This window comes from Propithecus coquereli, unplaced genomic scaffold (assembly GCF_000956105.1).
Source record: "Propithecus coquereli isolate 6110/MARCELLA unplaced genomic scaffold, Pcoq_1.0 Scaffold3, whole genome shotgun sequence".
Classification (NCBI taxonomy): Eukaryota; Metazoa; Chordata; class Mammalia; order Primates; family Indriidae; genus Propithecus; species Propithecus coquereli.
In genome coordinates, this window is record NW_012148618.1 from 15,348,474 (window position 1) to 15,366,050 (window position 17,577).

At 33.4% G+C, this 17,577-nt stretch overlaps 1 protein-coding gene across 2 annotated transcripts in view; it reads left to right on the forward strand.

Moving 5' to 3' along the window:
- Positions 1-17,032, forward strand: part of CTDSPL2 (CTD (carboxy-terminal domain, RNA polymerase II, polypeptide A) small phosphatase like 2) — a 79,254-nt gene extending 62,222 nt beyond the window's left edge. For both annotated transcript variants that reach the window (XM_012649437.1, XM_012649438.1), the window contains exons 9-13: positions 9,710-9,772; positions 9,877-9,956; positions 12,975-13,101; positions 14,363-14,458; positions 15,523-17,032. In XM_012649437.1, coding sequence (XP_012504891.1) covers positions 9,710-9,772; positions 9,877-9,956; positions 12,975-13,101; positions 14,363-14,458; positions 15,523-15,588 — 432 coding nt within the window. In that variant the 3' untranslated portion in view covers positions 15,589-17,032. The remainder of the gene's footprint in view (positions 1-9,709; positions 9,773-9,876; positions 9,957-12,974; positions 13,102-14,362; positions 14,459-15,522) is intronic.
- The last annotated feature ends 545 nt before the right edge of the window (positions 17,033-17,577 follow it).

Sequence of the window (17,577 nt, forward strand, 5' to 3'; positions counted from 1 at the left end):
ATTTGAAAGCAATGGCTTTAGGGCTTTGAATTTGGAAAGTTGTTATGTGAAAAATATAGGTAAATAATGATTTTGAGATGACTTCTTAAGCTTCCAGGTTTGAAATTTATTTCTTATATGTGGTTTTTGCTCTGTTTATATAATTTTTAATAGTGAAATAAGAAACTTGGAAAGTAGATAAATTTGATTCTTCCCCTACATGAGTGTTTCTTTTCAGTATGACTATGAATTTTTTTCTATTGCTTCTACCATTTCTACTTTAACTCACTTTTTAAAGTTCTTACTATTTCACGTGGATCTGGTTGTGTTGTTTTGAATAAAAGTCTTTTAGCAGTGCATATGATTAATATTTTAAAAACTATATATATGTACTGCGTCTACCTGTGGAATTCAAGGAACTCTTTTATATATTCTGAGTTATACTTTCTGAAACTGAAAATAAATGATCTAGCCTAAACAGGAGCAATGAGCAGGCAGTTTGAATCTTACAAGCTATAGAGATGACTGCATTTTAACATGATTCAGTTACTATATCATATAGTTCCTCTTTAGTAAATTTTTGAGGATATCCATAGTTAGTATTGGGTACATTCCCTTGGATTTCTGGTTTTGGCTTAGCCATTCTGTCTGCCTTTTAAAAAATAACTGAAGAAATCTTTGGGTTAGGGTTCCCCCAGTTTTCAGACCAGCAAGCTCCCTTTAAACAGGGAATGATGTCTTTTAAACTTTCAGTGGTGTTGTCTCCATCTACTGGCAAAGAAGAAATATACACAAGGGTCTGAGATGATCTAAGAGATTTTGGAGAAACCACATTATTAGGTAAGATGTAACTTACATATTTAACAACTGTACTATGATGTGGCCCACTTAAAGGTAGAAACTTGTAAAATACTGTATATACTCTTATTTTAAAAATAATTTATTAAGGTGAAATTCACATGACATAAAATTAACCATTTTTAAGTGAAGAGTTCCATGGCATTTATGTATATACTCTTGACTATATCAGTTCCATAGCATTAAGATATATATATTCTATATGTTACAATAGGATGAAATTCTTCATCTGAATCAAAGCTAGATAAAATGTCTTCTTGGGACTTATTTTACTGTTGTTTTCTTTTTATGATAAATTTGTTATGGTTGATGTATAATTTTAATTCTACATGTATTTCTCTTTCATTTCCAAACAAATTTAAAGTGTAATTTATATTACATACATTTTAATAATTGTTTATATCAGAAGTTGGAAATCTTTTTCTATAAAGGGCCAGTTGTAAATATTTTAGGCTTTGTGGTCTCTGTTGCAACTACTTTTTCTGTCATTGCATCATGAGAGTAGCCGTGGACAGTACATAAAGGAAAAAGCATGCCTGTGTCCCAGTAAAACTTTATTTACAAAAATAAGTGGTGGGCTGAATTTGGCCAAGAGGCCATAGTTTGCTGACCCCAGCTGTAATAATTCTGAGAGTATATACAGTAACTTTACATATTCAAATTCTAAGTGGAAGTGAGTAATCAAATGTTCATCAAAATTTGTGTGTGTGTGTGTATATATGTATATATATATAAAATTTAAATTAGATCCACGGTAATTCGGATGTGGGCTTTTAAAGTTTTTTTTACGTCAAAGTTTGAGGGAAATTTGAGGTCTCCACTACTCATGTTTAAAAATTGACTGACTTGGCCAGGCACAGTGACTCACACCTGTAATCCTAGCACTCTGGGAGGCCGAGGTGGGAGGATCGCTTTAGGTCAGGAGTTTGAGACCAGCCTGAGCGAGAGCTTTTCTATTTTTCTACTAAAAATAGAAAAAATCAGCCGGGTGTCGTGGTGTATGCTTATAGTCCCAGCTACTCGGGAGTCTAAGGCAGGAGGATTGCTTGAGCCCAGGAGTTTGAGGTTGCTGTGAGCTAGGCTGATGCCACAGCACTCTAGCCTGGGTGACAAAGTGAGACTCTGTCTCAAAAATAAAAGAAAATAAAATAAAAAATAAAATAAATAAAAATTGCCTGACTTGATACATACTCCTCTTTTGATTGATAAGTAGGAATAAACTTGGTTAATGCAAGTCTTAGTATTTATAAGCAGGTACATTATTCTAAATTTAATACCTTGAGTGTATTTGAATTCCATTTCTCTAGGAGATGAAAAAACCTAAAAGATCCATCTCAGATTAAAATTTGATGTATGTTCCTACTGACACTATATATGGAATAGACAGATTATAGTTTGTGTATATGCAGAAAAAGTCATTCGAAAGAACTGACTTTTTAAAGTGAGGATATGGGACTCATGAAAGCAAAGTATACAGGTTTTTGTTTGAGTGGGTCTATTTTCTTTCCTTAAATTGGTACTTTTTTCTGTAAATTGTTTTATAATTAGTTATTGAGAAAACATTTATTCATAAAATGGTACAAATGCATTTGATATCTGGAAAAACAAGTGCATGATCACTTACGGTGCACATGTTTAATTTTTATACTTAGCTTATATTGGCACATTGTCAGGAAATCCATCTCGTGGTGTTACTCAGTTAAGAGGTCTCCACTGTATTTAGTTTCTGTTCCTGCAGATCCACCAATTCAAGACTCTAGGTCATCTCACTCCCTCTTCCATCCAGAAGATGACTTCTATCCACAAGCAGGACTGAATCAAAAGACATTTTTCACTTAGCTCTTGAGCTGAACCACCTCCTCAATGACCTTCCTCTGTCTCCATCAAGAACTGGAGCTCAGTTTTTTGAAGATGTAATAGAGCTACCCAGCCCAAACGTGGCTGATTGAAGACAAAAAGAAGATACCTCATATGTTTCACCACAGTGCAGCCAAACGTAACTGTGTTGTCCAACTCCTCATTCTGTAAAGTATGGCAGGGGCATCTGATTTTTGACTCTGTTCACCAATAAGACTTTAGCCAGTCAGTGGCTTTCTGAAGATCAGTAAAATCAACAAACTTTGGGTCAGCTGTCCAGAAATCAGATTGTGGTAAGCACTCAAGGAGAGATAGGATCCTTTAGGGAGCGACTTGTAAAGGATGCTTTATTAGCAGAAATTGCTTTTTATGGGAAAAGTTGTGGGGAGAGGTGGGTGGGGAAGCCCATGGTAAGCAAAGCTTAGCCTCTTCCCCATTACTATAGTTTGTTTTCTTGGGAATCTTACAGCTTAGGATAATTTTCATACCACAGATCAAGAGACATAAAGGGTCATTCACTTCTGTCTCCTCTCTACTGTCTTTCCTAGAAAACTCAGCTTACATTTTTGCTTCATGAAGAAAAAAAGCAGTCACTTAAATGAATTTTGTAAAAATACCTAATTTTTCTCTTTCCTCAAGTTCTATCTTAAATTGATATTAAAGGCATTTTGTTGTTGAGATTCATAAAGCATTATTTTATTACACAAAAGTAATATGTGTATTTGTGCCTTAAAAAACATTAGGTGTTGTGGACACTTAGTGTGGAGGATAATAGTAATATTTTAGATGGTACAGAACAATATTTCAATAGATAAATATTAAAAATACTAATTTAGAGTAATTTTCTTTTTTTTTGAGACAGAGTCTTACTCTTTTGCCTGGGCTAGAGTGCACTGGTGTCATCGTAGCTCACTGCAACCTCAAACTCCTGGGATCAAGCAACCCTCCTGCCTCAGCCTCCCGAGTAGCTGGGACTATAGGAGCGTACTGCCACACCTGGCTAATTTTTACTATGTTTAGTAGAGACGCGGTCTCACTCTTGCTCACACTGGCCTCGAACTCCTGAGCTCAAGTGATCCTCCTGCCTTGACCTCCCAGAGTGCTAAGATTATAGGCGTGAGCAATTGCACCTGGCAATTTAGAGTCATTTTAAAGTAACTTTCCCATCCTTATTAGTAAGTATAGTTAGTCATTGATATTGATTTTTTCATCATAATTATTCACTATTAATTTTTAGGCTAAAAAAAGATGCAGATGAAACCTATAGTACTCTGCTTCTCAAAAATAAGAAAATTTATTTCATGGGGAATTCTTTGTGTAAAATGTATCTTTTAAAATTAAGAGCAATTCACTAAAAAAATACACTACATGTAAAGTTCTTGTTTAACAGCTGAAAACATTCTATAAATTTAGAAGATGTGACAGTTGATTACTGAACATATTAAATTGGAGCCTTCATTCCCTTTGAAGTTTAGAGTTTGAATTTAAGTTTAACATTTTTGTTTTACTAAAATGGCCATTGTTTTGCTTTTAAAAATGACTAAACTTCATATTAATATAAACACATCAAAAGTCTTCTGTATATACAAATATATATACATACATATTTAAATATATAATGGCCAATTTTTACTTGATGAAAATTATGCTTCATTGCTAACTTTTAATACATCATCTACATGAATACATCAAGCTTCACTTTATCCTATATGGACTTTTTAAACAATTCCTTTTCAAATTGATTTCTATTTAATAGAGTAAGGTTTTACAAAAGCTTTTAGTTTGAGGATTTTTGTTGTTGTTTTATTTTATTTTCATTGGTTCTGATGTTTTAGTATTTATCTATTCATCCCCAGATTCATCTGTAGGCACAGAACTTACACATACTACCTCAGCATCCGTTTACCTCTTACTGGAACTTTGCGAATAAGAAGATGACTATAAAATCACTCAGTGGGTTGTGAAATTGAGGTCGCCACAGGGCCTACCTGAGCAACTTTCTTTCCTTGGAGATTGGGTTTTGTCTCTGCTCATGTATGAATGCGAAGAAAATGTTAACTAAGTTAAATAGTTAAACTATTAACTGACAACAGTTTATTACTGTCCTTCTTCCAAAAGTATAGATTTTAGCTGTAGAGTTTTGTCTTGGGAATTGAGGTTACCTAGTTCTGCCCCATAGAATCATACTGATTCCAGCTATTATGACTCATTATTTTGAAATAATGAGGCAAATAATAATAATCATAGCTAACAGCTGTGGATACTTTAAATGTGCAAAGCACCATTCTAGGTGCTTTACATATTTTAACTTCTTTAATCCTTAAGACAACCTATGAGTAGGTACTGTTATTACATCCATTTTATAGATGGGGAAACTGAGGTGTACAGAAGGGTGAAAAAAATTGGCAGAGCCACTTGTATTCATGTGGTATCTACTAATGGTGAGATTTTTCAGTTAATTGTATTATCTCATTCTTTGTATTCCCCCCAACATTGTTAGTTTTCTACTGCTGTAATTCTTACTGCTAATTAAATAAGAAATAATAGTCACAAATCATTTTGTTTAAAGGAAAACATGCCATGATCTTTAGTCGAAGAATCCCACTGAATTTATCATTTTTTAGCCTATTGCTATAATGTAGCAGTAAGGCTGGGTGCGGTGGCTCATGCCTATAATGCCAGAACTTTGGGAGGCTTACGGTGAGAGGATCACTTCACTTGAGGCCAGGAGTTCAAGACCAGCCTAGGCAATATAGCAAGTCTCCGTCCCTACAAAAAATGAAACAATTAGCCGGGTCTGGTGGTGCGTGCCTGTAGTACCAGCTGCTACTGGGGAGGCTGAGGCAGGAGGATCACTTGAGCCCAGGAGTTCAAGGCTGTAGAGTTTCAGGCTTCAGTGAGGTATGATTGCACCACTGCACTCCAGCCTGGGCAGTAAGACACTGTCTTTTAAAATAAACACACACACACACACACACACACACACACACACACACGTCTTTTAGTCTTTTCCTAAAAAGACAAATGTAAGATAATGTTTTCTTAGCCACTTGACCACAAATTGAAACTACTTTTCTTTGGATGGGGTTTTGTTGTTTTTTTGTTTTTTTTTCCATGCTGTTAAAATTATCTGTGATATTAGATTAAGGCTTTAATCTGTGATATTAAATTAAGGGTTGATAAACTAATAGAAATTACTCAGTGTATAACTTGAAATTGCATGATTAGATAGAAATTTCAATTTAGACTTTACCACACAATATTTATAATCAATTTATAAGTAGATGCTATTTTAATGACTACTTTTATTAAATCTAGTTCTGTTAACCATTAATGGCCTATTAGTACTATCGATATACAACTATAGGAAATTTTCCTTATTTTAATACCAAAGAAAATGCAGGCTGTCAGGTATTATTCATAAGTAGTGTTAATGTAGTGGGGTCTTTAATTTTCTATATAAAATTTAAATTTTGGTAAAATCAGCCCACAACACATTGTACAAGATTAGCTTTGTTATCAGTTTTGCAGATATCATTCCTAATAAAATTTTAAAGGTTTTATATAAAACATTCATAAATCCCTATCTTCAGTAGAGATGTAGTCCATCATGTATAATATTTCTATATAATTGTTTTTCGTTATCAGGCATCATTTTTAAACTTCTGACTTATTTTTTGGTTTACTGAGGAAGACTGAAACTATAGCATAGACAGAATAATTACTGTAGATTTGGAAGAACATATGTATACAACAGGGTGTCCCAAAAGTTGCCATACATAAGGAAAATTTTGTAAAATTCTGTAACTAATATTTTGTAAATAAAGGCACATTTAGCTACATTCACCCTGTAGACTGAAATGAAGGTTTTGGCCTTTGCGAGACTACGGAGTTTTGAAGTGTTGCAAGTTGAAGAAGGATGGTTGGTAAAATAGTAAGTAGAGAAAAGAAATGAAGAAAATGGGAAGTAGGCAGCTCAGGAAAGGAATTTTCGTATGAGAGTAAAGGTAGAAGAAAAATGGAACTAATGGCATCTGTGGAATAGATTTTGAAGTATTTGGAAGCATGTCTTTGTGTGCATCTGTATGTCTGTATTTCTGTGACCTAATAGAGATGACACAATAAGTAATGGTAGTCTCAAGAATTAAACTCGTTGTGTTATATGCACCTGATAAATGTTCTTTGTTTCTACTGGGCAATACTTGGTGCTTCTTGATTTGTATATAATTCTGTTCACACTTACCATTAATATATCCAAATGGTGACACTTCTGGCCTTATATCTGTCTCACTTCTGCTCTGAGATTTTGCCTTTGTATCACCTGACAGACCCTCATGTGGCCCTAACCCTAGACCTGCTCATTGTTACTTTGTACCTTTCTACATTATTTTTTTCACTAACTTCCTCAGTCTCTGCCTATGTTTTTTAATCCTGAAACACCTTCCTGTTCAAATGGTGAATCTGTTCTGAGAATAGGAATTATTACGGTCAACAATTCTTTCTGTTCTCATGGTAAAGAAACACTCTAGCAAGGTATCCCTCCATCTTCAGTGCCACCTTTTATCCCTAGTAAACAAACACATTTTAAAAGCACTGTCAAATTTTAAGATGTATGTTATATTTAAATATAGTCAAAGTAGTAGAATGTATAATGAAGCTACAGTTTTGACCTAATCTGGAAGTCACTGTATAAGGGGTTGGAAAATGTTACCTGTTAACAGTGTTCCGTTTATTATGCATGGAAAGTATGGTTTAAATAGAAGCATTCCTGTGCAGTGTTGTGTTAGAAGAAATGAATCTCAAATTAAGAGGTCCTGTTTATCTTAGTTTAGGTTGAGTATCCCTAATCCAACCATCTGAAATCCAAAATGCTCCAAAATCTGAAATTTTTTGAGTGCTGACATGATGCTCCAGGGAAATGCTCAATTGGAGAATTTTGGATTTCGGATCTTTGGATTAGGGATGCTCAAGCAGCATAGTGCAGATTTTCCAAAATCTGAAAAAAAATCCAAAATCTGAAACACTTCTGGTCCCAAGCATTTAGGATAAGGGATACTCAAGTTGTATATGAAGTAGGTGATAACAGGGATATTGAAAATAAATGAAAAATACATGTGCAAAAATGAAATATTTTTGGTTATTAAATGTATACAAGTGCTGAACATTGACAACGAAAGGCTCTTGATAGTTCATAGTTTATCATCCACTTTGAGATAAGGTAATTTGTAAAAAGTATTGGTTTTTCTTAACTATCACAAATCTGTTTTGAAAAGACCCATAGTTAATAAAAGTGATTTTGCCAGTAAAATAGTAATATTAGTACATCAAAAGTCTATCATTATTTGGCTTACCAAACAAATAAGGTGCGTGTGGTTTTCAACCAAGGCTACAAACTATACTAAATGTCAGGATGAAAATGTTAAAATTGATTAGAAGAGTAATTATAATTTTTTATACCTCATCCTAAATGATGGTGATTGGATACAAGGATTTGGTTATTTTTGTTTGCTAGGAGGAGGGGTATATAGCCTACTTTGTTTCTTATTAGCCAAGATTAATAGGATTAAAAACAACCAAACCTTTATCCAGCCCAGAGATGGGGACAAAATGGTATTAGCAAAGTAATAATCATTCAGAATTTGTCTTCTTTAAGCAGTCAGTTCTTAAGGAAGTTCAGTAGTTATACTTGTGTAGTCATGTAGGCTTGCTTCTCTTTCTCTATTTATCTCCATTGCCTAACTTTAGGCAATTCTACTTCATTTACTGAACAGATTTTTATCAGGTGCCTACTATATATTTGTCTTATATATTTTGGACTTTGGAAATTACAATGATTGGTAAAACATAGTCCCTATCTCCAAGAATCCTTTGCATGCTATCCCCATTTTGCCCTCAAACATTCCCAGAACTAGATTTTTGTTATAGGGGCATTTTCATGGGCCAGGTGTATGGATGCCAGAATTAAACTCCACTAAGCCTGGATTTGAATTTGTTGCTACCACAGAGGGTATGTTTTTTGGGGGGGGTTTGTGTGTTTTTTTGGGGGGGAAGGAGGGTATGTTTTTAAAAAATATGAATCCAGTGAATCTGGTTCAATAAATATTTGTTACTCATGGTATCTGAAGCTAATAGTCACCTTTGAGTGGAGTACAAAATTTAAAAATTTTTTTGATTTTTTTATTTCTCTGTAATTTCCTGAAGACATCTTTTTAAATACAATTTTAGTGGATAGTCATGGATCATATGTCTGCTTGTTGAATATTAAGGTATATTACAAGAGCTATATTAAACATAGGCAAGAAGACACAGAAATAAGAAAATAATGTATATAAGGCAGCTCTTTGGGTACACTTTGGCCAGGTTTTGAGAACTGGTGTGTTTATTATATTTTTAATCTTAAGTAGCCCAGTAATGCTAAATTAGATGCCACATCTGAATCATTAAATGTAGAACAGCAAGATTGATTTCTGAAAAATTGTGGTTATTTAAACCCACTAATCCAGACATCTCCTTGAATATTATTTACCTTAAATAGAAACTTAAAGATATTTTTAGCAGGTGATTGTTGAGAAGAAATCCTGAATAATTATTGAGGAAGGTCATTGAGACAGGTCAGCTAGAGGTGGACACTCAGCCTGCCTAATAATTGGATGGATGCTACCTGGCTGGAAGATGAAGTTGATTGGTGGATCAGAATCTCAGAGGGACACCTTCCATTTTTAGTTTAAATGTTTATTAAAATTTTATTCCAATGAAGTACTGTTACCTTGTATGCTGCTATTTAACTATTAAAAGTGAAATGATCACCAATGATTATTATTACCCTACCAAAAGATTGTTGTAAGTGATCTCTTATATGTGAAATATGTTTGGTTTGAGTGGTACTTAGTAAACATTTCTATTTTAAAAAATGAACTTTTAATTATATGTCCAAAGTTAGATCACAAGATATCTTTAAAATAAGTGGTTTTCATTTTATGTTTATTTGCTGAAACCTGTCTTTGTATTTCTTCAGGTTTATGTGAGATTAAGACCATTCTTCAGGGAATTCCTGGAACGAATGTCTCAGATGTATGAGGTAAACAGGCTTAAGCTAATTACATACGTATTTTTATTTTATTCAATATAGTACCCATATTTAGATCATGTATAATGATTACTTCTTTTCCCCTGAATTTATAGATCATTCTTTTTACTGCTTCTAAGAAGGTGTATGCAGACAAGTTACTGAACATACTAGACCCTAAAAAGCAACTGGTCAGGTAAATTTAATTAAGAAATAGTGGAAATGTCTGTCACACTGATCTATGAAGTTACTGATTCTTTTTAATTTTAATGGCCATTTTCATTTGGCTGCATATGTAGAGATTTAAATTGTGTTGAATGGTGAAAATAAATGAATTTTTTAAAGCCCCAAAACTCTTTAAGAGTTCCTAATGATTTACCTCCAGACAGACGTTCTTTAAAGGATACAAAAATCAAACGTGTTTTATTCAATGTGACATCTGTATCCTCATTTCTTTTGGGATTGGGGGGAGATGGAGGGTGGGGGAATTGTGTGGAATTTTTCCACCATGTGCATGATGTTTCACTTTCCTATGTGTCAAAGATAATGCATGTTATATTACCTTTTTAATGGCATAGAGAAATAAAGTTAATTTTTCACAGAAAGGATCAAATTAAACTCTTGCTTTTTTTCAAGAGCAAATTTATCTTCCATGGAAAGGAAATGGTACATGAATCTCATTGGAAATTACAGTTGGTTTAGTCAGGATTCTGTTCCTTGTGTGTGCCTGGAGTCAGCGGATGCACTGTGTTCCTGGTTAGGTGGGAGTTCTTTGGGTGATTTTAAAACATTTTGAAAATTAGTTCCATTATTTCTATTAGCTGAAGTGACATATTAAGACTGCAGCAGACTTGCTGTATCCTCTAAGAGGTAGGAGTTAGTTTTTTGAGTTTTTGACCAAAAGCTGAGAGATGACACAAAAAGGCTCATAAAAGCTTTAATAGCTAGGTATTAATTTCCTTGAATACTTTTCCCCATATTGTCTTAGTGGGAAATCCTAAACTTAATTTTATACTGTTAATAATACCTTTATTATTGAGTGGTTGCAATTACACTGAAAAGCTTTTCCTAATGTCCATATTTTAGAGGTGTTTTTCCTTCTAAATAGAATTGTAACGTCTTTTATTTTTTAATCTAAAGGATCAAAATAAGTAAGCTGCAGATACACAAATAAGAAATGGTATTTTCTATTCACAAAAGTATATTGTAATTTGTGCTCATTTTACCTAACTTTAATAAAAGTATACAAATGATTTTGCTTTGATGACTCCAGTGTTCCAGGGAACAGTGGTGAGCAACAAGCCCTTCCCTCTTGGAGCTTTCATTTTACTGGGGAACAAATAATAGTCATGCTATTATAATGTGTTATTAATACCTCTCTTTTAAACTAGATTTATGAAATTACATATTTGGGAGTTTCATTTTGTTTTACCTAATTATATTTTGAAAAACTTGAAATAAGAGCTTTTTGAACAGTAAATTGAATTTGTTAGAACACTAGGGAATTATCTATGTTGGTGACAAGGTAGATTCTGAGAAATTCTATAATCTCTGAATTCTGTGAGTTTCAAATGCAAATTTGTTGACATGGAGGATCTGCTATTGGATGACTGGCATCTCTTTTTTTCCTAACACTGCAAATACATGCAGGTGGACCCTCAGATTCCTGAATGGCTGGAGGATTTTTAGTGTAATTTAATTAAAATAACTATAGTATCCACATACATATTCAGTTGTCTCTTGTCTCAGCAAGTTTGCGACTGCTGACAAAGAGGCATCAACAGTGACTTGCATTATGTGCTGTACCTGCCTCTCTAATTTCCTCATATCTAAATGTTTATAGAAATAAAATATGGAATCTTACTTAGGCCCAACCAGGACTTGAATTGTTTTATCTAGTCTTTCTTTTTTTAAAAAATAGGATTGTCTTAAATCTTCCAGAGGCAGATGATCATTTGACTATCATTATTAAAATATTCCTATATTACGATAAGAGGGGAAAGAACTGTTTGTAAAATTCTTCCTCCTTGCCATCACCACTGGCACTGATACTTTTAAGGTTGAGATTGTACTTGTGTGTGTGTAGGGGGGGGTTTTTATTTATTTATTTAATTTTGGTAGCAATGTGACATTTTGTGGGTAGAAAATACCCCTTTCTTGAAAGTATGTAATTAAAAATACAAATATAAGTAGGCCCTAGCTCCTGAAAAGTTGTTTAGTGGGAAAAGACAAATTGCCAACTTATTAATGTGCACAGAATGGAGTATTTCAAAGTGAACAACATCAATATATCTATCAATTATTAGTAATATTCAGAGACTAATATTTTGATTATAAACTGAGACTATATAATTACTATAGTATATAACTATTATTGTAAAACCTTTCATAGCTTTCTAAAATGATTTAGCATTTTTCTATTTAGTATCTAAAGTTGATGAAACATCCATTTACATTTATAATATTTAAATCTGAATTCATCATTTCATTCATGCTTTTCAAATGATCATACACATACACTAAATTAAAAGAAAATGGGGTATTTAGGAAAAGTTGAAATGATGGAATGTTTTGGCCTTAGCACCTTTTCTCTAAAATTATAAGAAAAACTAAAAAACACTTTTAAAAATGCCAACACAAAAACATTCCTTCTTATATTTTCTATTCTGGCATGTACAGGGATAGGGAGGCTGTGTGGTCTACTGGTTAGAGCAAAGGACTGGGAGCCAGGAGGATCCTGGGTTCCAATGCGGGGCTAACCACTGACTTACTGTGTGACCTTGGGCAAGTCACTTGACCTCCTTGTGCCTCAGTCAACCATCTGGAAAATTGGTTAAAAAGCAGGACCTCGCTGACAACCAGATGCTGCATCTGAGCTGAGCTTTTCTGGGTAAATAAACTACAAAAACAATTTAGAGTTTTTAATCCTCCTTTATAATTTAGTATTATAACATTTTGGGATAAACCAAAGTTCTTTAAAAGGCATAGTAATATTTGGTTGTAAGGTTTCAATAATTGCTAAGAATTTTTATAGTAAAATGGTAGCCCAAATCTTAGGCCCACATTTGCATTTGAATTTCCTTTGAGAGAGAGAGAATAGTAAGGCTTAACCTGTAAAGCCTATGGTATATATATGTGTTATATATTTCAGTGTATGTTGTACTTTTTAGAGATTTTTTTTTTAAGAGATTGTTGTTTTTATTTTTATGTTTAGGCACCGGCTTTTCCGTGAACATTGTGTGTGTGTGCAAGGAAACTATATAAAAGACTTAAATATCCTTGGAAGAGATCTTTCAAAAACTATAATAATTGACAACTCACCACAAGCCTTTGCATATCAGGTAGGAAGAAGTTGTTAAACTCAGATTGGAAAAAATACAATGAAGACAAATACTGGCAAACAGAAAATGATGAGAGAAGAACAAGAGAATTTTCACTGGTGGAATTTCCATTTAGTGTGTCATTGTTTAGAATTAGAAATGCCAAAGTGTATATTCTTTGCGGAAATTTTTCTTTTAAATGAAATGCAACATGAATGAAGAAAAATCTGAGTAGTGAATCCGAATAAGAAGGAACTATAAGATATATGTCATTTAATAGCATTCTTAATCAGTTATTAAATCAGTAATTTTAATCATATAATTAGCTTAACAATGTTATTGTCTGTTTATTTGATTTCACATTCTGAATTATTTTCTTAGACTATTATGTCAATCTATTTGTACCTTTTGTTAACATTCCTTTGAAATATAACTATAACTAAAGAGCCATCCTTGCAAGATATACTTTACATTACAAATATGTCCATGTGATAGGATTTCTGAGATTTTGCTTCACAGTAAATCAGTGCAGAATAGGGATGATGGAAAGTGGATAGAGTATAAATAAAAACAAGATTAGCCCTTAACTTTTGAGTGTCAAAATATCCATAATAAAAAGTAAAAAAGGGAACAACTGCATATAATGTTGAAATGTGTTCATTTTAGGTCCCTACTTTTATTTGCTTGCCATTTAAAATATGTTTTTAAGAATTTTATCTTGGTTCCTAGATAAAATCATTTCAATTATCCTCTATCTCATATATAACATTGTTTTTAGACTCTTCAGTGAAATACCACTGAGTCAGTTTGTTACATTTCTGCTATGTTTCAGGTTATGATGCTGCTTTTTGGGAATAGAATAATGAATGGGACAGTGGTCACTGTGTTTAAAAAAAAAGTATATGTATTCTTCTCTTGTTCTCTAGATTGGCAATATCCCTTCATTCACAATGCCTAGCATTGTACTAATTACTTCTTGAATGAATAAAGGAATGTTTTAAATTACGTTAATGACCCTTGCAAAACTTGCTTTAATGGAACTTTCTTGTTGTTTAGTTTTATACACTCTGAGAAGAAATGTCACTGAAAAACCAATAGGCGTCAAGTTATTTAACATCTGTCTCTTGTACTATTGAGTTGTCAATGAAAACTCTGGTGGTATTCCTTTTGAAAGGAACTTTTAGAGTGGTGTTTACTTAAATCTGTTGTTTCTTTTTAAGCTTTTCCAAACTAGGAAAAATATAAGTAAAAAGAGGATTTAATTACTTATTTATCGTTTTAGCTTTCTAATGGAATCCCTATAGAAAGCTGGTTTATGGATAAAAATGACAATGAACTCCTAAAATTGATTCCATTTCTGGAGAAGCTTGTAGAACTGGTAAGTATATCTTATATTTATCTTTTCATATTGTGTTTTTGTTAGCTCGCCTGTATTGAAATAAATCTCCTTTTTAATTTCTTCATTTTATAAGTACTGACATTTAAAGTCAACTATGAACCAGGTGTGGTTGCATACACCTGTAGTCCAAGCTACTCAGGAGGCTGAGGTGGGAGGATCACAAGCTCAGGAGTTCAAGGCCAGCCTAGGCAACACAGCCAGACTCCATCTCTCTAAAAAAAAATAAAATAAAGTCAACTGTGGTGGGAGATTGGGGCAAAGGTTAAAAAGCATTAAGTGCAGTTTTGAACTTTATATATTAAAATTATGCTTATCTCAGTATTAAATTTATAGGTTGAATGTTTACTGTTTCAGTGGACTTCCTCTTATAAATTTATTTTCTTACATCCATGGATCAATCAACTTTAAAGACTAATGTAGGCCGGGCGCGGTGGCTCACGCCTGTAATCCTAGCTCTCTGGGAGGCCGAGGCGGGCAGATTGTTTGAGCTCAAGAGTTCGAAACCAGCCTGAGCAAGAGCGAGACCCCGTCTCTACTAAAAATAGAAAGAAATTAATTGGACAACTAAAAATACATAGAAAAAATTAGCCGGGCATGGTGGCGCATGCCTGTGGTCCCAGCTACTCGGGAGGCTGAGGCAGGAGGATCGCTTGAGCCCAGGAGTTTGAGGTTGCTGTGAGCTAGGCTGATGCCATGGCACTCTAGCCCAGGCAACACAGTGAGACTCTGTCTCAAAAAAAAAGAAAAAAAAAAAGACTAATGTAGAAAGTAGAATTCAGTGGCTTAACCCTTTTACCTATCTTTTTGTTTGGCCTCTTATTGCTTCATTATTCTTAGAAAATTAAAACTTTAATGAAAGTTTTCTTTAACCTAAATTTAATTCTGAGTAAATTATGTCTGTGCAGTATATCAATATTTGACAAACAATAATATAATTTTAATTGTAAAATAGTATATTTTCTCTGCAAAGTAAGAATGTTTATAATGTTATGATATCTTTGAAATTATGTGGCTTTCAAAAAATTGTCTTTTTTTCCACACAGAATGAAGATGTTCGACCTCACATCAGAGACAGATTTCGCTTGCATGATTTGCTGCCCCCAGATTAAGTACAAAGACTTGTCAAATCACTGAAGGGGGAGAGGACCCTTTTGGACTAAGACAAAAACATTGCCATTACTGTTGAAATTTTGCATTTTTGTACCCCGTCTTGCTTTTCTTATCTTTGGTGCCCAATTAATAATCAAGGGTTACAGAAAGAGACTTTATCTATCTCAGATTGAATACATACAGTAGGTAGGCTAAAACAGAAGAGTCTTTAGAACTAGTGCAATTCCAGTGAAATTTTTTTATGTACAGGACATCTGCAGTTTATAAAGAATTCTGTTTCTGCCACCAGCAGTTTGACCTGTAGTCACACAGGATTTTATGATAATAACAGAGATGAAAATGGACTTTTATTTTCTCTCTGTTTGGTGCTCTAAGTGGGTTTGTAGCCACTTTTCTGTTACTTTACGATTCTCATTTCAACAGGAATGGCCAGTAAAAGTTGTTTTATTTTTCCTGTTAAGGTTTATAACCTTTTTACATTTTTGACCTATATTAGATTAGAATTTCATTATGCATTCCTTTTAGTTGAGGCGCTTCATAGTTTTCTGGAAATAGTCAATTTTTAGTTTTTTATTATACATTTGAATGGCCGTTTTCCTGCTTTGTCTGCCTGCATATTGTATATTTGTTTAAAAATATTCTCTATTTTAGTCCATGTAAGTTTCATTTAGAAGACATGCATTTATATTTTGTTTCTGTAATATTCTACTGTAGGTGAAATCTTTACAAAAATCAAGAGACTGGGTAGATAAGAATATATGAATGACTAATATTCAAAAGATTTAAACCATTGTGATGGCGTGTATTCCCAAATGGTAATATCTTGCAATGGCACACGGATTTAATGGATAAAGGTATACCTCAGACTTCACTGTGCTCACCAATCTTTGAGGAGAATGGGTTTCGTCACCTGTTGGGCTTGATTTAGTTACTGCTGCCTTTGGTTTTCTCCAGGAATGAAGTATTCAGCACAGTGACTCAGTATTTTTAGTTATTTTGCATGGGCTGGTAGTACCTCTGTTATGCTCTCGGTTACAATCAATTTAAAACTCTGTGTAACAGGCTTGGTACATAACAGTAGCTATGCATAATCCTGTGGCACAGTACACTCCCAAGCCACCAATACAGTTAATATGCTCTCATAGTGGTTTTTCTATGCTATATGAAAATAGTCTTCAAGCCTTGGTTCTCTAATGCAGCTACCACAAGAGGTTGATATTTTTATAGTGGCGTGTAATCTCCTTTTTGAGAGGCTTTTTATGGAAGGTAGAATTTGTAAAAGTTAGTATGCTTTGCCTCTCAACTGCATTAACATGCCACAGGCTCAGACTGTTTTTATGTAAAGGATGTCAAAGAACAGCACTTTTTCTAAAGAGAAGTTTGATATTTTGTATGCTTGTTAAGAAAGTACAGTATTGGAAATTAAAGGTGGACAACTGATAATTGAGGAGTATGTCAATTAATTTTTTATGTATATTACCTGTTTACTTGTACAACTTACTGTACAAATTACATGCAGCTTCATTTTCAAATGAATCCTTAAAATAAGGAAATCTTTTTAGGAAAACATTTAATTTTTGTATTTTTGATTTTAAAGGCATGAGTTATGTCAATTTTCAGTGTATTAATGAAGATTTTAACTTTTCATCAGGTTGAGTGTTTTCTTACTATATTATCTGTTGTGTATGTAGTTAGCATATTGTGTCACTGAAATGTTTAAAAATCTAGCATGTAGAGCAAGCCTGTTTTGTGGAAAATCCTTATTCATTAAAAAAAAATCATGGCAGATTTTCTGCAAAAAAAGCAAAAGCATTTGCAATTCAGAATACTGATTTTTTTTTTTTAATTTAAAGAAAGGTATTTTGCTTGCAGGAAAAAATACTACAGATTCATTTTAATGAGAATCTTTGAAATGTATTTATCTTTAGGGCATATGGGCATCTTTATGCTGTTTGTCTTCTGTCTTTCTTGAAATAAAATGTACATAC